The following is a 23,057-nucleotide window of genomic DNA, read 5'->3' as shown; positions in this document are numbered from 1 at the left end:
GCGCGCACTCGCGGCCCGACTTTCCGCGCCGCGCCCAAGTTCACACGCCCCGTCCCGGCAGCCCCCGCGCGCCGCGCGCGGCGCTACGGCGGCCCGGAGGGGCCCGTTAAGGGCCGGGACGCGCCCGGATCAGTCAGCGGGTCCGTCCCGCAGCGAGCGCCGCAGGCGGGTCCCGGGCCGGGCCCCTGACGCGCCCTCTGGCAGCTGCTGAAGGAAGGTGGTGCTGGCCTCGAATTGGCAATAAACCCGCCGTGGGTGTATTGGACGGGCCCCAGACCCGGCATCTGCCGCGGTTTGAATAGGAAACGCAGAGGAAGGTCTGTGTTCCCGTGCTGAGCAAAAGGCATCCAGCACAGCGTACATCTGGGACACGGGGATAACGTGGTGACAGAGCGGAATAAATGACAGTAGTTAACACATTACTTCTAGGAACACCAAGTAATAGAAAATTGTTGCATGTTTTTTCTGACTTGGAGTTATAACTGTTACTCTGGTCATGCTGAATTTTACAGAAGGAGGGATTTTTCGTTATTGTCATCTGGTAGAATAAAAGGTAGCTCTTCCTTCTGTGTATTTTCACTCCTGCTTTCTACCCCTAAACACAAAATTATTTACTAAATTATTGACTTTAAAGGTATATTAGACGTGGAACCTATAGCAAAACTGTTTCTGTAGAGATCTGCCTTCGAGGGAGTCTTCATCCTATGTACCATCAGAACCAGTCCAGCTGAAATGCCTGATTTACTTTCCTTTTACGATGGAGTCTTGGTTTTCCAAGTTCATTTAATGTCTAGTCTGTATAAGTGAACTTACGATAAGGAGAAAAGAAATCATGCCACTGTTACACAAAATGCCTTTATTTCCCTACAGCAATGAGGCTCGTGTCTTTATTGCATCTATTAATCCTCATTAACCAGTCATTAGTCATAGTTAAATCTTCAATCATCTGCCGTCTCAGCTGAGTGTTAAGGGATCCACAGCATTCCTACAAGTCTTCTACCCTCTACCTTATAGTCCTAATTTGCTGCTAAACCTGTCATGTTTCATTTCTGAGGCCAATGCTTGTTATCCCATTCTAGCTTCAGTACAGGGAATCTAAAGCCTTTTCTTGAGCACAACCATATCCTCTGGCTTTTTTCTTTATCTCCTCACTGTGGAGCATAACTGTTGTTACAGACAGGTAGGTGAGTACCTGCCTTACAAGCCCTCAAGTTGAGCAAAGAAAAATTTGGGGGGTTTTAAGTAAACGTGATCAGCATGTTTTGCTTCATTCCTTAACAGGCCCTCAATTAAATCAGTTTTTCCTGCTGATAGGACCTTTACTGGCATTTTTTTATGCCAGTGCCTGTGCTGTGTTTCTTCTTGGTATTTGTAAGGAACCACTGGGACATTGTTGGTGTATCCTGTTTGGGGAAAGGACCGCAGCAAGAAGCCCAACCCTTAAAGCCAGAGTGGTGTTGTCACTGAAAGGCCACCTGTGCAAGGCAGGGCGTTCCCAGCAATTGTGCAAGGCTGTAAAAGCAGTGGAAATGTGAGCAATACACAGGTGAAGAGAGGGAAAAGTAGTAACAGTTTATACAATAATTTTAACTGTCTTATTACTATTATTATAACAACTTTTTGAACATAGAAGTAGTCTTTCTTTTCCCATAATAATTAGGGAATTAGGATTAATAACTATTAGTTAGGATTAATAACAATTCTTGGATTAGGCTAAGATTTCAATTATACTAATACATTTTTGCTTTTAAATATACATAGGTTTCCTCTTTGCCCATAAACGAGGTTTTCATTGTAGGTTCTGAAGGATAAACCACAGAGTTCCAGGGAAGTAAGACCAGTCAGGACACTAGGGGAAAAAAGGCCTGAGTTTCTTTATGGTTATAATTCATTTTTAGAGCAGTTTGGAAACCATTTTAAACTTGGTATTATCTCATTTGGTAGTGGAGTCATAGGAACATAACAGAGCTAATTAATACACTGCACATTGTATGATAATAAAATGTATACAGTAATTTCATAGCATAGACAGAATCTTGACTTTCCCTGCTAGCTCTGCTGTATAGTAGCTATATGATGCCAGAATCCATGGGGAATGAAGCAAGCATCACTGCCAAGAAGCAAGGAGCTTTGCCTAGGACATTGAAATTTTTTGGTGGCTGCTGAAATACTCTTTTCAACCCTGGAAGTCTGGCCAGGAGCTAAACCAGCCCTGCAGGTGCTCCATATCTTCACAGACTTCCACCCTCCACACGGGCCTATGGGGCTGGCTCTGTCAGCTTGTGACTATTCCTTAGGTAGCATATTCTGGTTCCACAATGAGAGTTTTGGTGCCATTTGCTTCAACACAGTCTTTCTTTTTTTCTATGCACATCAAGTAGAATCCTAAATCATGCCAAGATGGGAGACAAATGAGAATAATTCTAATTATCTCTGGGGTTTCAAAGTGGAAAATTAAATTGCAGTGGTAAATATTTGACTTCAGCACTTGCCTCTGGACCCTTTCACCCACTCTGTTTTAAAGATTTAACCTATGCTTCATGTTTTCACTTCTCTCGTTTAATGATGTACTCAGTATCTTTAACTCAAAGAAAACCTTTGGCAAGCATAAATGGATCTCTCTCCTGGCTTAATTAGTTCAGCATATTAGCTAACAATTCTAGTTCCATCATTATTCTTTTAAAGAATCTTCCTTCTTGGATTTCACTGAAAATGGATTTGGAAACAAAAGACTGTTCCCTTTACAGTGTGTCTCGATTGAATAACATAAATACCCTTCCTCTTGCATTCAAGGATCTGAAAATATTTTCTAAATGTTGATGCAGAAAACTTAAAATCCCTCACTGATGATGGGATTACTGTTATTTTCTGATAAAGAAACTGAGCCATAATGAGGGTAATTACTAGGATTATTTTGTTAGATTGATGTCATCCAAAAAACAGATATATACTTTGGACAACAAAAAATGACTGTGAATTGGAGCTGTAGTGGAATTTAAAAACAAGTCACATACAATTGGATAAATCTGTGTGAAATTACTGATTTCCACATCATAAAATTAATTTATCCAGCAATAATTTCAAGTTACTGTTTATTTGTAGGCATGAGAAATCCTGTGAATGCCTTGAATATACAACATCTTTCAAGGCAGCAATATAACTTAAAACTATATTGAAACAGTATTTGAAAACTGAAATATTCTAAAATCCATTCAGACCTTTCATTGTTAAGCTTCCTGTTCAAATTCAATTTGAGCTCTAGCAGGTTCTTGATGATATAATTTTTAATCATAGGACCAGAAGCTGGTTTTGTTCTCAGCATTTTTGCTTCATTCAGTTCACAGAATGGAAAATACTGAAAGAATTTTAAAAACCCCAAACACTTCTTTTTACTGTCCTTTAGTTCTGCACAGGTATTTCTTGTCCCTCGCCCAAGGGGATGCACTGAAGATAAAATGTCATTCTTTTCAGAATCTTTCAATTTCTCCCTGCAGTGTGCTCTCCCTCTTTCTCTCTCTCTCTCTCCCTCCCTCTCTCTGTCTCTCTCTCTCCCCCCTTGCCCTATCCCATGATTTATCAGATAGGGAACCACTATCCATTCCTTCCACAGATGTAGAATGGAGAAATATTTCAATTAAAATTTGAAAAGAATTGGTAAACATGCTGGTGGTTCAAAGCTGTCACTATGGTAAGTAGCTCTTTGGCATTGTTGTATGGGGCAGATCATAGGGAAGACCTTCCCATAGCAGGAGGGTCTTCTTGTACAGTGAAATCCTCCTTCCTCCTCTTCCTTTTTAATTTTGGAGTCAGTGGCACAGACAAATATTCTATGAAAATCTAATTCAGCATGGTGCTGACACAAATTTATTCTGGTTTCACATATTGAAGGCTTTAGTCTCCGTTCACTGGTTAGGAAAAAACCCACCCAACTACTGTAATACATAACCAAGAATACAATTTACTTTGCAATTAATTTTATACTTCTTTTCTGTGTGATTACTAGAGCCGTTCAGATATAAGCTTCCTTCCTTACAAGCAGATTTTAACTAAAGAGTTTAATTATTTGCTAAAAGAAAAATGTTTTCTCCAATGTTTTCTTCTAAAACCTGCATTGCATACTTTATCCTGTGTTTATGAGAATAAAATCTGCTGCTATGGATACAGTGAGGTCAACATTTTAATGTTATTATTTCACTGCACTGTCTTAAAGGATAATATTTTTCTTTTTAAAAAATTTAGAATGTATTATAAGAAAGTAAGTATAGTAATGTATTTTAAATGAATATATAAAGCTCTTATTTAACATTTCTCTTTCAAGTATAGGAATTATAACAAGGTCCAGATGGGCAGCACTGAAAAAACACCTTGTCTGCAATAGAACTGCACTTCCATTTTCACCTGGTTCTATAGCATGTTTTACAAATATTAATTAAGCTGCATAAAAGTCCTATGACAATCCTGAAGGTGACCCCAAACAGAAAAAGATAGGTTTACAGTTTTTACAAAGCACAACAAAAGACAGAACAGCTTTTTTTTTTTTTTAAACTGCAATTTCCTACTTGTTTCTTATAAAACAAAAATGAGTCATGTCAATTTTTATCTTTCCTGCTTTTTGAACAACTGCAGAACAATAAATTCTTTTAATGAAAGAATAGTGCTAAGGAATATCTCCTCCAAACTGGCTGTTAGGAAGTTGAGTTAAATAATCACATTAACTGAGTTTTAAAATTGTCTTGCAAATATAACTGCCCTATCAATTACTCACTTTTTCCTTTCTTTTTATCATTATATCATAATCCTTCTAATTTTCTAACTACAGCATTCCAGAAAAGAGTACACAAAATAAAAAAGAGCACAACTTTTAAACAGCTACACATAACACAAATATATCCAGTCTTCTTTCTTTTATAGGAATGAAGAAAAATAGGAGAAAACTTTACTTCCTTTCTTCCGGTACTGATCACATTTAAGATACTCATTATGCAGAATCTTACCTCTCTCTCCCTCTTCCTCCCTAAAAGAAATTTCACTCAACCAGGTAACATTTTTCTGAAAAGCACAAGCCAAGGTAAATCTGCAATTTCCAAATAGCTCAAAAAATTTTATTGTTTTAACACTCAGCTACAGTACAGGGAATGCCTGACTGAAGTTAAAGGATTTTTCACAGGAAATGAACCCAGGAACGGTTAACCATTAATGCTGAATTTTCCTGGCAAGACAAAAACATAACTAGTGATAGGACAAGTCTCAAAGGATTCCTGCCCAAATATCCTGGGTTTTTTTACTGTTTGTTGCAAACAAATTAAACAGCAAAGGAGTGCCTGGCTTTGGGATGTGAGCAAAAGCAAAGGGCCATGGCCCCTCTCTGGTCCACTAACTCACTTGTTCATGTCAAATTCTCCATCTCAATTACTGGAGCATTTGAGATGCTCCAGTGATTGAGATGGAGAATATTCTCAAGCATATTGCCTCAGGTGGCTGTTGTTAGGACTCATCTGTGTTTCTTGAGTACTTTAAAATAATATTTACAGCAACATTCAGAGAGCTAAGTTCCCTTAGCTTTTTAGAATGATTTTTAAAAATATTCTGTATTGTACCATTTTTATTCTTTGTGCTTCCTTGTTGGGGGGAGTTGTTTATTTGTTGTAGTTGTTTTTAAAAAAATGCTTTGAAATTATGAAGACAGCTGAATGATCACTTGCACCCTCAACAACCTGAAATGCTAGTTTCCAAACAGATGTATAGGAGAACAAAATCAGCGATGATTTTAGGCCTCCCAAAAATTCTTAACTTCAGAAATAATACCAACTTTTGATAACTGCAAAAGCAATTTAAAAGTGAGAATAAAACTTCAGGGAAAAAGGAATATCTATTAGCAGGTGCTAGAAGGCTACAAACCTATTCAGCTTTTCTAAACAGTAAGTAATTATTGAAAAGCTAGAAAATCCTCTTATTAAGAAATTACTTTAAGATATTTAATTTCTAGAAAATTATTTTAATTTTAAAAACAAATAATGTTTAAATAATTAGAAATAAGCTAAAAGTGAAAATTATAAAACATAACAGGAGTCAAATCCTGATGTGATTAATGAAGTTGTTATATTAACACTAGAACTTAAGTCTAAGTCTGTAGCATTCAGCTAATAACTGATTAAGTTATTGCAAAATAGCAGTTAGTGAAGCAGAGAAATGATCCAACTGAAAAGAGTTCCTTCAGTTATTATACAGCCATTGGCAAGATCAAACATATCTTCCAAATTTGTTATTGATTGCAAAGTAACATCAAATGGGATCTGGAAAGAAAAAAAAAAAAAAGAAAAAAAATGCCAAATGAATAACCTTATTGAGCTTAGAGGTACCAGAAAGTACATATATACCCATATACATATACATATATACCAATAGTTCCATATAAAGCCAGATTTCTGAACTACAACCAATTATTAAGTTAGAAATACTTACTGCCTCAGTATAAATTTGTGGTTAATGACATCTCTTGCGGAAAACTAGTAAAACAGGACTCAAGGGAGGAAACCTTTATCAACAGTCTTGCTCACAAAGTTTATCATGATCATCTCTAGGTAAAATAAAGAGCAGCAAGAATGATTACTAATTTGGAAGGCTTTTCCTAAGATGAGAAATTGAAGGAATTGAGCTAACAGTAAAAGGTGAAAAAGAGGGCAATGATAAACTGGTTTGTGTGTCCACTGAACACGGAGAACTATTTAACTGATTTAGGTATCAAGAAAAACAATTAAAGGAAGAGAAGCTTGGAACAAGCTACCTAGGGAGGTTAATTTTTAATGCAATTATTTTATTTATAAATTTACTTCTAACATTTAAGATTGGAGCTTCCAAACACTACTCTATCTCCCTCAAGGACATAGCTACTCATTAAATAGCATTAAAAACGAGCAGGCCGATAATTTTTTATTCTTAAAACATGAAGTGTCAAATAATTTTAAATGAATAATTCAATGAAAATGCATTTTTTCCATTTATAAATATAATCCAGGGCTGAATCAAAAGCACCGTAAGGCACACAGACAGAGAAATAGAATCAAAGAAGAGAAGGTGGGAACAGGATAGGCGTGTGACAGCTCAGACAATGAGAAAACAAAGACCACGAATTAGAACTGACTTTGTCCAATTAATTCAACAGAAGATGAGTGACAAAAAAGTGTTTGGTGGGGGGAAATGGTGAAAAACTACATATAAGAAATGTATCTGCTGCGTTCTCCTGCATGCTTGAAAACAAAGGGAATGTACCATTCTATGTACATTCTAAGTCCCTCTCTGGGCTTTCCGTCTCTAGCTGAGACAGGGTAATGCACACATGCAACCTACAGGAAAGTTTGGAAATGCTACTTTGAAATGTGCTATACATAATGAAGTGCTGAGCACCCCACAGGTTCTATTGGCTTCAGAGAAGAACAAAGATACTCAGCATCTTGTAGGATTAGGCTTCAGCTGCTCAACCAAAACTACCGTATCGGAAAGCATCTTAGTTTGAAGTTTGTGTTTGAAACTTTGTGATGAAAAGCTTTGTGATATTTCACCTGTTGAAACATTTTAGCTTGTGGTGGAATCCAGCGAGAATAAAACAGAGCAGCAAACATCAGATTCTTTCTAGAAGAACACCACTAAATCTGGTCCTTCACTTCCATCATAGACCCACAAATAGAAGCAGGCAAAGTGAAAGGAATTCACAAGCATTTAAACAGTTCCAGGAAGTTTCTGTGAAAGTTTATCTGTATCTTTCCCTAGGAATCTATCAAATCTTGCTACCATGGAAGATACTTCAGTGGGACTCAGAAAAGTACAGCTTTACAGAATGGATGTGGGTATATTCTGATGCATTGATAAAGCCAGACTGAGTGATAAGAAGATCTGGGAGTCATTTGAGAGAGAACTTAAAGATGGATAAGGAGGGGTGGCAAGAATGGTGCAATGTGTATCAAAGGGAAGTGTGTACTCAGGTACCAGAGTGCAGGACACACAGGACAGCACTACAGATTCTCTCTTCTGTAACAGCTCACTAGCCCAGCTGTTCTCAGATAAAACTCTGGATGCTTTTCTGGTAGGAAGAGCTATCTGACTGGAAGAGTACAGTGGATGCCTTTTCCATTATCATTCCATTGTGAACAATTACTGGCAAGATACTTAAGGATTAGCTGAGGGAGTGATATGTTACAGTGAATTCCAGAATCTTCCATGGAGTCCCTTGAGCCCGGGCAGCTGTGGTCCTTTCCTGATCCCCCTAAGGTGGCTGAGAACACTGAACAGCACCGCTCCCTGCTATGGGCCAGTCCCCACAGTCTCCTCTGGGATACTGACTGCACTGTAACAAGATGAATAAGATGTTTTGTCCAGCAGCATGGACAAAAAAATGGCATGCTATCTCTCACAACATGTCATGGGCAAGGCAGAGAAAGCTAAAGAAAATAGAAGAATTGAGCCTGAAGAACTGCAAAAATGCAAGAATGGAAAGAAATTGCATTTGGCAATTGCATCATGGAAATTCACTGGAGTCTGTGTAAACAACAACCAGAGAGTGGTGGATAATCTGTATTAACCATTGTGGGTAAAATCCCCTTTTAATACATTTTTGCACGTATGAAAACTTGATTTTAATGAACAGTGAAGATATTCACGGTTTGTAATCATGCACATTTGTATTTTACTTGTAAAGATGATAAAATAAAACCAAAACAGAATGTCCAACTATGAGGGAAAAAATGGGAAGATGCTGAATGGTATAATCCATGTTTCAGTTTAACTAAACAATTGTTTTATTTTAGAAAACAGATTTTTACCCTTAATGAGAACAACATACCTTAGTTAATGGCGGGGACAGGGCTGGAACAACAGACAACAGTGCTCTGACTTCAGATAAACACCTTTTAGCAATTTCCTAATGGTATAAAACAAGAAAAAATGTGTACTATCTGTGTAGTACAAACATATGCTGTACTATCAGTCTCTTCCAATAAGCTAACAGATGGCTCAGCCTTACAGAATTTTTCAGAATATTCAAGTTTTAGGTTATTCTAATTGAATTCACAGCAAAATAAACCTTAGCTGATGAATATAAGTTTTCTGCAACACAAATAGTCATGTTTCCTGTACAAACACAAGTGCCCAAACCTTCCAGTTTCTACTGAGGGAAAATTGCCCCTAGTTCAGGTTTTAAATCCAGTGACTGAGCATACTTTTGCTATGTGTTTACTGAAGATATTATAAACAAACACCCTGACAAGATGATATTTATACATGTATAATGCATGGCGTGTTAATCTCATTAGTATTCTAAACATTGTTTTACCAATTACTGACATATATTAATGAAAGTTTGAGCAAACACCTTCAGGTAATCAGAAACACCCACTAAAGGACAGCTCTGTCTACCCTCCTGAAAACTGTGATTGGCCAAAATATCATTTGTTCTCCAAGGTGGTCAAAATACAGCCTCGTAATAATGGCACAGTGCACAACTGTCACTGTTTCGCAGCATCCATCAGACAAAATGACAGCCTCTACATCATTAATCATTTCACATAATAGATATAAAGAGAATCCTGTCACATGATAAATGTCTCCCACTTTGAAAATAAACGTCTATTTTGCCTTGGCATTTATCAAGCAGTACTTACGCTGTGGCAACATTTTATTCCAGTGACATTATCTCAAGCAGACCACATGGAAAATTCTGAAATTACCTTTTGTGTGTGTGTATGTGGGGAGAGTTATTTGCTTGTGGACCATATTCAGCCTTGCTAATAAAAAGAAAAGAGGAAGATGGCATAGAGAAATGAAAATAAATTCAGTGCCACTTTTGGTCCTCTCTAAAAATATTATTAGAAGGTTCTTATTTCAGAAACCACCACTGCCCATTTTACATTGAAGATGTGTAACTGATGTTTAAAAAGCACTTTTGCGTTGATCGCCATGCTAATTTAAAACACTGCCAAGGATTTTCAGATGTAGATTACCATAAATTAGGAATCAGTTTCCAAATCTATGTACCTGAAGAGGTAGCCTTTATTTTCAAGTGGAAGGTTGAAAATGCCTGGGTTTTTTTTGTAAAGTGACAAGCAGTATATAAGGAAAAGTTAAATATTAAATAAAGAGTGAAAGTATTTCAACTTTTCTTTAAAGAGGTGAGGGAAGCTTAATGTCTGCCTTTATGCCTGTATTCCAAGTTATCTGTCATTTATTTCCCCAAAACAGACATCTTAAATCAAATCAAACATATATAGGAGCAGAACTGTTCTCACTTACTTCTGTTTTTTCATCAAGATCCACTTTCACATCACTCATTTTGGGTTTATTTGAAGGACTTATTTTCAAAGTTTCACTTTGTTGAGGAAAACTTGTAGGTACTGAAGTTGAAAAGCTCTTAGAACCTTGCATCAATATTTCAACTTGCTCCTTCAGATCAGACAATTTCTCCCTTAAAGAAATAATTCTAAAAGAAGACAAAGTTTTTCATTACTACTGTTATAAAACAACAATATTTGTTGTTTCCAGGTTATAATTAAGCTGACCTAGGTTTTATTACATATTGATTAGGTTCTACATTTTCTCTCATTTCAAGACTGATCTCTTAATTTTACAAAAATAAGTTTTCCATTTAATAAAGTGGAGATATGGAATGCATTAGCCTTTTATATTAAAAATGGGAAGTATTATTTTAGGAATGCCTCTCTAAGAAAAGGCTTTTTCATCCAACCAGCACAAGGGTGGCAGAGGCTGCCCGTTATTCCTTCCCTTTCACCTACTAAGCAGTTCCAAAAATTTTAAGACTAGATGAATGACAAGGAACAAATAATGAAAAATGCCATAGGATGTAAAATTAAGGGCAGAGTCTGGTGCTACAACTGAGAAAAATTCTTGCATTCTCAGAGTTGTAATAAGGGATGGAGAAAGTAGGTGACCCAGTGAGAGAATGGGAGTGACTGCTAGGAGTGCTTCTTAGATCTGCTACATTGCTATGCCACTGTTACATAATTAGCATATGTTACTTGGTTCTTCAAGAGTCAAAACTAAAATGCTAATGAATGCATTGAAAAAGCAACTGTTTGGATGGATTTAACACTGTGTATGACATCTTACAGTTTTTACAGTGAAAAGTCTTTGAAAAGCAAAAATGAATGCTTTTAAAGATTTACAGCTCTTTGATATTTTGTACTTTATTTTCTCTCATCCTAAATGGCTGATTGATCTTTAATACAGCATGAAATAACAGGACAGAGTCAGGGATTATTTACCTAGCCAATGGAATCCACAAGTGGCCTGAAAACACAGACATTGAACTGAAAATCTTGATGGTGCTGATCTTGACAGGGTTTGTATTATAAGCATAAAGCAACAAAACCTGTGAAAGAGATGGAATGGGTAAGCTGAAATGCAGTAGTCCTGAGCTATTTCAGTGATACAAGAGGATAATAAATATCAAATACAGTGTGCTGATGAAGTTTTAGATAACTGACCTTCAAAAAAGAGGAGAGTGTGACTTCATATGAATTATACTACACTCAGTTTTTATATGTTTTAAATTAATTAATTAAATTAAATTGGATATAATTACTATGGGTTTGAAAATTAGCTATACCCCATAGAGTCACTATCAAAATCCCAGCGTTGTCCAGATCCTGGTCAATCATATGCATGGCTGTCATCATGCTAGGTTTAAATCCATGAAGTGTGCATAACTCACCAATCTAATACAGCTGTACCAATATAAGAAATTAAATAGAATGTTCTCATCGTCACTGCAAGAATCTACTAGTATGATTGAAAATACACTTCCTAGTGGTATCTGAATATTTTGACTATATGGAAAATGCCAAGAATATGGCATTCATGTATTATCTGGTTTTAAGAGTTGTCTCTGGTCCTTTACTGATCTGTATGGCCATGATAAAGTAACCTGGAAAATCATATTAAAAGGTACATTATTTACATTAACTTCACAGGTTTTCTATCAATTTCCTAATAAAGATAAATGGGTCTAATAGAAATTTAGACACTGATCTGCTATGTCAAAAAGTTTGAGATCATGGATTTTTATTGCTGTAGCAGAAATTTTAGCTACACTTTGCTCCCTTGTGTAAAGATAAAACAAATTCCATTTCATAGTCTCTCACATTCCTGCAACCCTCCCATCTCTTTCATCTTTCAGGTTCAGTCTGATCTTTTAGGAAAATGAGGCTTACAAAATCCCATTTTCCCTGTATACATGCATCTTTTCTTTTTCAAGAGTCTCCCACCAAACTATTATTCAAATGTATCAGTCAGGTCTACCCAGACTTAGAGTGGAGGTCCTAAAGACACCAGGGATTTGCAACAGGCATGAATACACTATGGTCTGGAAGCTCTATATGGGAAACACAGACGTTTTTTTGGCCTGCCAACAAAAAACTGTCAGGGCATTCTGTTTTCCTAAAGAGCAGGTTTGCAGCAGAGTAAATATATTCTTCCTATCAGCATATGTATAATTCAATTAAAAAGCTGATAACTCATAACACAAATATTCATTGGAAATGAGACTTAATTTGCTTCACTACCTAAGGAACTGCTTTGGTCTAGTTATACCTTAGTTTCTGTATCGTTTGATGGCTTTGCCACAGAAGGAATATACCACTGAATGTTAATTTCCTTATTTGAAGCACTTGCTGCCCTACTTTCTGTCTGCCTGTCTTCTTCTGCAATGACAGAAACTGGAGAAGCTATTCTCACTTGTGACACTTCTGATGTAATTTCAGTAACTTCAGGAGACACCTGAAACACAAAATAAAGGTTTCAATTGTATTTTCTGTAGTGAAATGGGAAAAATCTGTTATAATCTAGTGTCTACTGGAATTGGCATGACTTTCATTCCCGCATAAATATATGATAATTTAGATAAATAAGTAGTTTTAAAAAGTGTCCTTTTTACCAAGTTAAGACTTTTCAAAGCTCACGTGATGACACATTTCTAAAGGTAATACAAAGGATCTGTGAGCTTAGAGACACCCACAGTCACAATGATTGTTGCCTTTGACTTAGAATCATTATGGCATTATGGCTTTTGCTCAAACCTATTATTTGGCAAACATCATACAAAATATAGTGCTGAAAATGTAATTTGTCAGGTATACATATTGATAATTAAAATAGTATTCTGAATGTTAGAATAATGCTTTATTTATGTTTACCTATCTGTTTTCTCAGCTGTGCAACTAACAAAGGGTGACACCTGCTGAAAATTCAATCACTTAATTTGTGAGGATTTGTTGTATTTAATAAAATACATACGGAACTTTAGCAGGGCATTCTTCAAATAGCTACTGTTGGCTTTCATTTACCAGGGAATTAATGCAGGAATACTGTCAGCCAACATTCATTCATGAACAAAACCTTTTCTTAAAATGGTGAAATATTTGATTTAAAGGCCAAACAGTAATACACCATCTCTACTTTTTTAAAGTATTTCACAGATCTGAAAAGAACACCAGCCAAACAGTCACATTTTCAGGGAATATGCAAGCTATTTGAAAAGGTCCTTAATGTCTCCCTCATTGATTCCAAAATGTGGACACCGAAAACAGCTACCTGGGGAGTTAAATCTTTTCAAATTTTGAATGTTCATTACTGAAAAAAATGGAGAATTTTACCTACTTTCTCTACAGAAATTCAGCTCATGACCACTACAGGGCAGTAAATCCAAGTGAGCAGAAGATGGATTTTTCACAATAACTTAATCTTACGCCATTAAGCCAGTTACCAATCCACGTCACACTATAGCAGAAGTGAAGATAACGATGAATCCACACATGCTGAAGTCATGCATTCGAGCACATGGATGTGCCTTCAGTGGCCACAACCCATGGTAAGCCATGAGGTGTGCATGGAGGGCCCACCCACTACAGCCCTCTTCTACATTCAGTAATGAATCACCCACTATTCTGCTAGCACGGACTGTGAACAAAACTAGGAGAAAATACATATATGGACACGGCAAGAACCTAATTTATGCTGTGCCCCTGAAAAAGAGCTCTTAAAATTCCATTTTATGCTATATATTTCTCTCTAAAATGTGTGTTATGTTTGGTTTTTTTCACTGAACTTTTGGGTTTCTATTCATACTGAATTCTTTTGAAGAAGGACATTAAAACTGCTATTCTCAAACTGGTGGGTTGCTGAATTACATATACAAATATTGTCTATTCAACTTTCTCAAAAGTCTGAAAACAACAAACTGTCTTAGTTAAGTATTTCCACTCCTACTCACTATCATGGAGCAGAATAAAAAACAAGCATGCAAAATGTAACAGGGCACAGAATTTTAATTATAAACTTAATGTAATTTGGATTCTTTGGTCAGCAGACCTGAAAAAACCTTCAAGAGTCAAAAATAGAATACAGAGATAGATGTAAGCGAAACAACTTCGTACATAAAAATCATTCTTTCAAAAAGTGTATCTATTTGTACTGTTAAAACTCACAGTAATAAGCTACAGTTCCATTTTTAAAATAACATCTATAACCTTCTGGATAGTTAAAGCTTCTAAAAATGTTGTGATAAAAATCAGTGAGGCTTAGAATTAAAAAAGTAAGAGCTTTATGCTTGTTAGCTGTCTACAACAGTGAAGTTAACATATGATTATGCAGCTTGCACCTGTCACGAACATGACAGTGAGCTCTGAAGCTTATTATTCTAGGACACTGTAATACTAATTATGTCAAAAAAAGAGCAGACAGAGTAAAATAATTTTTGATATATGATGGCTGTTATAAATGTCACATAGCATATATTTACAATTTATTCAGTGGCACAGTCAGCTCTTTGTTGGGAAATGAGTAATGATATGCTGTCCAACACTGAAGAAAGTTCACCAACTCTAGACAAGCTACTTTCACAGAAGTATTTTTATTCATTTTTATAACATACCAAGTTCTCCCTCCTCAAGGCACCCCTGTCTCCATCTAATACTGAATATAATAGCTAAAAAATAAGTTACAGAGAATGATCTATTAATTTTTAGTATTAGGATAACTATTAATTTGAGAAGCGGGATCGAGAAATTTTGAAGGCAATTATTTTTACACTGGATCTTCAAAAACAAATTTCATTCAATGTTCAAAACATGTGCCACGGTCAGTGTAGAGTCCAGAATTCTAATTCAAGATTTATCAGAGTGATATATTCTGAGTTGCCTATATTTGAAAGCTTAAATAGGCTGCTCGCAAGCCAGAGATGTAAAAAGGTTGATTTTCTAGCCAGCTGATAATCAGTGAAAAAAATTGGCATGTAAGACCTTCAAGAAATTCTGAGAAAATATAACTTACATATTTTTTGAAAATCATGTTTTATTATAGACTAAATTAACAATGTAGAGATTTGTACCTACAAATTGCAAAACTATCATCAGGACATTTTTGGTAGGAAACATGGAGATCTACAAGATTTAAAACCTGAGTAACAGCCAACTTTATTAACTAATAAAAAAAACCTTTTTAATTATCATTCTGCCTAATCTTCTAGGGTCTAAATACACTGGCTATGGGATGGAGATTATTTTTGCAGGAATGAATAATGCAAGGATATTTGCATTTGTTAATTACGTAATTCACTGCTTGCACAGGATTTCGGTTTTGTACTGATCCTCTGCATAAATAATTTCATTCTTCTATAGGGCTCCCAGAAATATCGCCATTGGAACTATTGAGAATCTGAATTAAATACCAGTATAATATTTTTGAAACATTAGAAAGAACATCAGTACCTCTGAAGAACCAGCTGGACTACTGAGTGGCATTTCTGTATCATGTAGTTCTTCTGGAAAATTCTCAAGACAGCACATTGAATATTCAACCAAATTCTTTTCAAGAAAGGAATGCATTTCTGCTATGCGTAGAACAATTCCTGTGTCAGAAATCGAACTAAGGTGTCCATCTCTTGCAGAAAGTGATCCAGGTCCTGGGTTAGGGGCAGTTTTTAAAGAGATTTTTGAAATGACATCATCGTTTGCCATTCAAATGTCAAGTTACTACAGCTAGTCTAGATTCATAAATTTTGAAAATATAATAAAATATGTAAATAGATTCAATATCAAATAAATGCATTTTCAACAATTATTCTGATTGTCCTCAAATATTACTAGCTTATGCTATTTGTAATTTTTCACCAGTAACCAGATAATGAAGAAAACTCTGTGCAGACATTATAAAGTAGCATAAGGTGGGAGGTGTAATTTTGAGGTGTAGGTACTTAAATTCAGATGTGTAAGCGCCAGTATGTTCACTAGATGCCTAAGCACCCACTAGAATAAACACATATTTATTCAATACGGTCAAAATGAGCTTTAAGAGCTCTTAAGACCCCAGTTTAGACAGCTGGGGGCTGATCAGCTGAGTTGCCCCCTAGTTGCCATCTCTGATAACTAAAGCTGAGATTTACATGCACATTTTGACACCTACTTGTAGATACCTTACTGTCCTTACAGTTCTCTGGTGAGCCAGAATACTTTCATTTGGTGCTGCAAGGAGTAAACCCAGCCCAAGGAATTATTATTTTCAGAGTTGCTAGGTTTCTCTCTAAACAACACCTATATGTACAATGTAATACTGTTCTCACTGATTGGTTCATCACTTGTATATCCAAAAGCTGGCCATCACATGTAGGTGCATAGTATTAGGGCCTTGTAATTAATGGATTCTTACTCTGTTTGAAAGGTCCTACCTGTTACTGTGTTCTGTTTACAGTGAAATAACCCAAGCATGTACATCACATCTGGGGTTTCAGTCAAAACACATTCAATAACGCTCAACCTTCCCATTTACACTGCACTCAGGTCTCCAAAAGAGAACCTCAAACTGAACAGATTCATTTATGATGTAACTTAAGTTTGATCTATCTAGAACTAAAAATAAAAATAGATTATAAATTTTTTAGAAATGCTTCAGATATAGTAATAACAATTAAGTTTTGAGGGAGGCCTTCCTGGTATTGTGGAGGCTTATGAATAACTACAAAGAAAGGTAGTAGTATCTTAGTGCACTTGCAGCACTTGTAAACTGACATAAATCTTGATTTCCATGAAGACCTTTTCATATTTATACAATTTAAAGGAACTCAAAATGAGGCTATTTCAGATGATAGCCTTTGAATCTGACACTGTTTGCCATCAAAAACAGTATCTCACCTATAGCAGTTTTCTAGAAGGAATAAAAATACATACCAGATAGGTTTGTGTTATAAATTCTTTTTAAATGATTGTGGTAGCGAATTATGTGAACCCATGTTATTGTATCTTTCTTCTGGCTGGCCTTGCTGACAGGACTTTCTGTTCCTTCACTTTCACTCTGCTTGTCTTCCATGAGTTGCTTGTTTTCAGCAGAAGATGCTTCTGTACTTTCAGAGACAACATTGTATCCACCTGGAACTCCAATAAGAGTTCAAGAACACACATGAAGTGGTTGAAATTCAAAAGCTATTTCTGCATTGTGTTGGAATTCACTAATCTGCAACTAGATGTACAACTTCTGAAACGGGTTATATTTTTCATACAACAAAAATTATTTCTATTCTGCTTAAAAATGAGTTGAAATAGTAAATAGCCTTAAAATTAGTTGAAAACTTTTCTCAGATCATGGGCAGGAGCCTTACTGGTCCTTGCAAGATATTCAAAAGGGGTAGAGAGCCCAGTGCATTCTCTCTCTCTGCATTTGAATGTAAAACCCTTATTTCTACATATTGTTCAATAGAAGATATTTAACAAATGGAAACAACACAAGGAGTCATCAGTCATAACTGTGGCAGTTGAAGTTCCCAGTTATGTTGACCCAAACTCAGAAGAGTTAGGTACTCTGAAGTGTTCATTGTTAGTTTTAATAGTTTGTCCCTTTTAGATATTAAGCACATTTTCATTATATTCTTAACTGTGAAATAAAACAAAAGATAATATTTTCTTTTGTGCTGCCTGAAAGTTGCACTTATGCAGAAAGAGGAAAAAATTATCAGTACAGCTATCGCTACATCATTGCTTATATTCAGTACTGTTTTTCACTGTATTAGTACATGGCTCTCTCAAAAGCACAATTCTTGTGCTCTGTTTCCCACTCCAAACTGAATAAACATAATGTTATAGTGATTCCTAACAGTATATTTTTGGAAAATATTATGAGTGCTTCTACAAAATCTGAATGTCTATTCCTGACATTTCATTGTCAATGCCAAAAGTTTAAATGGCCACATTGTCTTATAGATGAAAACTTAAATATGTGTTTAACTAAGAGATTTACAGAAAATACTTAGCATGTTATGCTGATTGTTTACATTTCAATTTACATTTTTGTATTTTGGCCTATTATTTCTTTTCTACATTTTCTATTCTTCTTTGTATTGACTAACAGAACTATCAGGAGAAACACCTGCTGCACTTGCTAAAAGAAAAAATGATCTGTAATTATAAGCAAGTGGAGCTAGTACAAAACAATCTGATGGAAAGTCTTAGCATACAACACTTGTTTTCATAAACCAATCAAAACACATATGTTTAAACACTGTACTGTAAGCAGACATGGCTCAGCTTTGCCAGCAGCTATTAAGCAGAGCAATTCAGTTTTTGTCAATCACTTGGGATAATTGAAATTAAGCCACTGAATCAAAATTTTATCACTAAATTAACGGTTCCTAGTTTAAAAATAAATATTAATATTTTGCCTTAGTGTTTATATAACATCTAGCAATCATTTTCTCAGAATTCCTAGTTTCACTGTTGGGGTTTTTTTCAGATCAAAAATTTCCATTCATCAACTCCTTTAGCTGAAAAATAAATGCAGAAGTCAGAAATAAACATGGCAAAGTTCTACCGAGCTAATGGAAGCATCTCTAAATAATAATCCATTGGACTGGAAAGACAGTGAAAATTTTATTATACTGACTTTGACTTTTAGAACACAGTACCCAGGCAGAAAACTTTGCAAGAGTTTGGGCTTGTTAGTTTTGGTGGGTTTTGTTGTTTGTGGCTTTGTTTTTGTTTTGTTGTCTGGGTTGGGTTTTTTGGGGGATGATGCAGGGAGAGAAAAGCTATTCAACACCAACATCCCTTTGCAAAACCAAGAGTAAAATTGAAAGTCTCCAAGGGAAAGCTAATATACCTAGGGGAAAAAAATCAGTTATAAGTCAATATTTGGAAAAAACAAAACAAAGCAAAACAGTGATGACTGATAGGGAGGCCAACATCTACTTTATATGTCTGGGGAAGTCCTGTAACAAAGGACCATCTGTTTTTCCAAACTGACAGCAGTATGTGCACTCTGTCTTTCTGAGCCACAGTATGCAAACAATGAATTTTTCTTAACATATTGAACATATGCACAGGCTGATATTTAAAAACCCATGAGGTCTCTACTTAATATTTTGTATTGCTATGCATGATGAGGCTTTTGCTTTTACTTTCCAAAACTGATTTATAATTTTTCATAAATGAAATTTAGATATTAAATATTATGAGATTACATGGCATATATAGCTTATTATTTATTTAATTTGCTGACACTACTAGGTATAAAGGAATACCAGATACGAAATCTCTGTATGAAGAAAAAAGATCCATAGAAGCAAATTCTGGGATTTTCTGTTGCACTTCATCCTTCATGCTCTGTTCTTTAACACTCTTCATTCCAATCAACAGCTGAGAAGCAAGGACAGCTTTGCTGACCTAAAAATAACATTTATTTTATTCGGGACTAGTTCACTACAAAATTTATATAGATTTTAAAATCTTTGAGTAACAAGATGAGGACAAAAAATTAATTATGAAACATACCATATTTTTTAAAGTTAGGAAAATATTTCTTTCTGACATTAAGGTACACATTATATTTAAATAAATCATTACTGCTGACAGCTTAATTACTACATAAGTGATTTCAAATCAGATATCCTCATCTGGATGCCACTGATGTCTGCCCACACGTCAAATACATGTGCATACATATCAGGTCATGTGCCCTTTTATTTGCACTGAATCAAAGTCGAGGTAAACAGAGTCAGATCTGTCCAAGAGAGATTAAATGCACTATTCAGACAGCATCCATTTTAATTTTATTTAAAAAGACCCATGCTAGAAATTTCAGGAAACCTTAATACTCTTGTTGTTTGCATTTCCTTGTTTGCTTTTGTAAATAGAATAAGATGAAATTTAAAAAAAAAAAAAAAAAAAAATCACCTCTTTAGAATATTGCACCAACCTGTGTAGCTGCTCTTATTGCAATCCAGGCTTTTACTTTGTAGACTTCTGATTTCACAGCCTCCTCGGAAGACAGTTCTCCAGAAGAGGTCTAAAATTATACACCAGTTCATAATCAGGATTCTAAATATATTACAGTAAAATATATTCTAAACATAGAAAAAAGTCCTCCGACTTATAAAGTAATTGTTTTATTTGTAAGTTGTAAAACTTGGCATTGACTGTAAATCCATGGATATTTCCTAAAAATGAAAAAATTATCCAGTGCATGCTAATTGGCTGCTCCTGGAAAGTTTTCTCAGAGCAGCTTATCCTACAGTCACTACTGTTTACAGTGTTGCTATCATATTCCATTTTTTGGAATCTTAATTACCTCTTTTCTCTAATGTTACACATTTTGCTTTCCACCTATGGGTTGTAGGAACTTGAATGTGGTTAAAGGCACTTGTATTTCTCATACTGTCATTCATATTTGTATGGAAAAATTGAAATCTGGTGAAGTTAGCATTTAAAAAACAGGTTTGAATGTTAAGTATATTTTGCAAGGTACAAATTAATTCATTTATAATCAGAAATGAAAACACTGTTGGTTGTGTCTTCCTATTTCATACAGAAAAATATTTTAAATATTATCATTCAATGCAATAAACATGAGAGATAACATCAAACAAGGTCAAATTCTATTGTATCATTTCTTCGTGTGATTTTTCTAGGAGGACTTTCAGTATCAGTATGATTTATAAGTCACTGCAAGCAATAATATGGCATGGTGCACAATATATATTTCCTGCTTTGAAGAGGCCACTACCCAGACAATAGAAAACATACACTTGATTTGGAAGGCACCAACTTATCTGTCTGTGATACATCCTCATTATTTGTGGCAAAATACAAATATAATAGTGCTATTTCAAGGTATGCCCGCCTTATTAACCTGTAAGAAACAACACACAGAATAATCAATTTTGCTATCAAAGTAAGCATTACGATGATACAATCTGACTCCTGCACAAGACTAGCCTGATACTTCACCAAATAAATAGTTCATCCAGCCCCCATCATCTACCTTAAATGTATATTCTTTCAGAAAGCCATAGGATCCTGTTTTAAAGTCATGTAAGTCTAAAACATCCCTATGGTGTGCTTAACAAATAACACCCTGATTTAACAGTATATCAAATATAATTTACATTACTTGAAACAAATATTCCATAAATAAATTGCAAATGTTTAGTAAGAAAGAATTACTCCCCTCGACCCCCTGAAAATTACTACACCTGGAGAATTTCTCCAATGTTTTTATTCCCTATAGGTTTATAACAGTTCTTTTATGCAGATTCCTCCTGGCTCTGCAGATTTCTCCAGATCTCACCTACGAATTAACTGCCCCAAGCATAGCAACAAACTCCTGCTCACACAGTTACTGTTCTGGACAGATTCATATTGCACAGAGTTGGTTGTTTATATAATACAATAAATTCCAGCTTTAGTACAATTTGTGTAAAGCAAAATACAAAAGACAGAATACAGTTAAAGACTGAGAAAACTGAGAAAATATCAAATTCAACACTTGGTTGGCAACAATTTAGTTAAATTTCTAGTCTTGCTAACAAAAAAGGATGTGAGACATCAAGAAACAACTTTAATTAAACAATCCCACAGATATCACAGGGCTTGCATAAATGTGATCAGGATGTTAAGTTCTCTAAAACAAGAAAGCCATGGTCCATTGATGTCACTGTACATTCTTTTAGAAAGATGGTAGCAAATTAAATAAGAGTGTAGCAAATTAAACTTGTAAAACTTCACCACAGTCCATTTCTGCACCATCTTCCATCATGCTGACTGCTTGTTGAGGTTTATTACTATGCTACTGCTTCTACATTCAGAGTTCTGGTTCATTAACTTAAGTAACAGAATACTCAAACAAGCAAGGTAAATTGCTGCCTTTACACTGTCTCTAACTAGACATGGCACATTATTCATTTAGACTGGTCAAGAAACAAAAAAAACTAAAGTCCAGTGTATCAGAGCTGCTTGACAGAATTTATTGGCTGTCTTGGCTCAGCTCTTCAGGCATCTTCTAGGCTGATAACTAATGCCAAAGTCACTGTCCTGATATCTGTTACAAACACATTTCCTACACTCCTTCTGCCTCTGCTCTTCTGACTATTTCTGGCTGCTAACCTTTTCAAGCTGGATTTCTGTTATCTGGAAGGGGGCAGACCACAGCTCATCTTCTGAAATATGAATAAGCCTCCTGTTTAATTGATAGCTCTGTTCCCAGTGTTGACAGATAGGGTACAAATTTGGAAATAGAACAGAAAGCTGTAACTTCTGTGTTAAAAAATGCTTTTAAATGTTCTTATCATTTGTTTTAAATAAGAGAATAAATATCCACTAGCTCTTCTCTGTAGAAAAAAAATTCTCTAAAATACAAAAGACCCTCTATAACAGAGGTACCAGAACAAATCTCAAAAAACTGTTTACAAATTATATTCATGTATGACTTAAATTCTTTTCAAAGTTAAATAGTTAGATTCTTACTCATATTTTTGATCATGTTTCTGGCTGAGGTTAATAGCTTCCAACAGGGTTTCAACAGCTTGAGATGACTTGTTATTGCCTGTTTCAGTTATCTGGCATTCTACCTTACCTTAGAAAGAAATACAGAAAGTAGGTTTTCAAGATGTCATTAATTTTTCTTCTGTAAGACCCACCCAATCTGTTTTTCCCTCCAGAAAAGCCAAACAACATAGTACATTATCTGTTCTCCTTCTGATAAGCAAGATCTTTTCCAGTTTGTTTAAAAGGTAA

The 23,057-nt window shown here is 35.4% G+C and overlaps 1 protein-coding gene across 1 annotated transcript in view; it reads right to left on the bottom strand.

Annotated features, from left to right (window-relative positions):
• Window positions 1-836: 836 nt before the first annotated feature.
• The window catches only part of CFAP54 (cilia and flagella associated protein 54), a 107,165-nt gene continuing 84,944 nt past the window's right edge, over window positions 837-23,057 (bottom strand). The window contains exons 60-70 of the mRNA XM_042026159.1: window positions 22,788-22,896; window positions 21,069-21,174; window positions 20,242-20,331; window positions 19,568-19,709; window positions 17,226-17,429; window positions 15,771-15,964; window positions 12,598-12,783; window positions 11,271-11,377; window positions 10,282-10,468; window positions 8,837-8,914; window positions 837-6,293 (exon numbers count right to left, since the gene is read on the bottom strand). Of these exons, the coding sequence (XP_041882093.1) occupies window positions 6,174-6,293; window positions 8,837-8,914; window positions 10,282-10,468; window positions 11,271-11,377; window positions 12,598-12,783; window positions 15,771-15,964; window positions 17,226-17,429; window positions 19,568-19,709; window positions 20,242-20,331; window positions 21,069-21,174; window positions 22,788-22,896 (1,523 nt within the window). The 3' untranslated portion in view covers window positions 837-6,173. The remainder of the gene's footprint in view (window positions 6,294-8,836; window positions 8,915-10,281; window positions 10,469-11,270; window positions 11,378-12,597; window positions 12,784-15,770; window positions 15,965-17,225; window positions 17,430-19,567; window positions 19,710-20,241; window positions 20,332-21,068; window positions 21,175-22,787; window positions 22,897-23,057) is intronic.

The sequence above is a fragment of the Corvus kubaryi genome, unplaced genomic scaffold (genome assembly GCF_017639235.1).
Source record: "Corvus kubaryi isolate FWS band 111438036 unplaced genomic scaffold, C.kubaryi_AGA036_p1.0 129, whole genome shotgun sequence".
In the NCBI taxonomy this organism is placed as follows: domain Eukaryota; kingdom Metazoa; phylum Chordata; class Aves; order Passeriformes; family Corvidae; genus Corvus; species Corvus kubaryi.
Note: the sequence above shows the minus strand (reverse complement) of the source record. Positions and strands in the feature narration are given on the sequence as shown.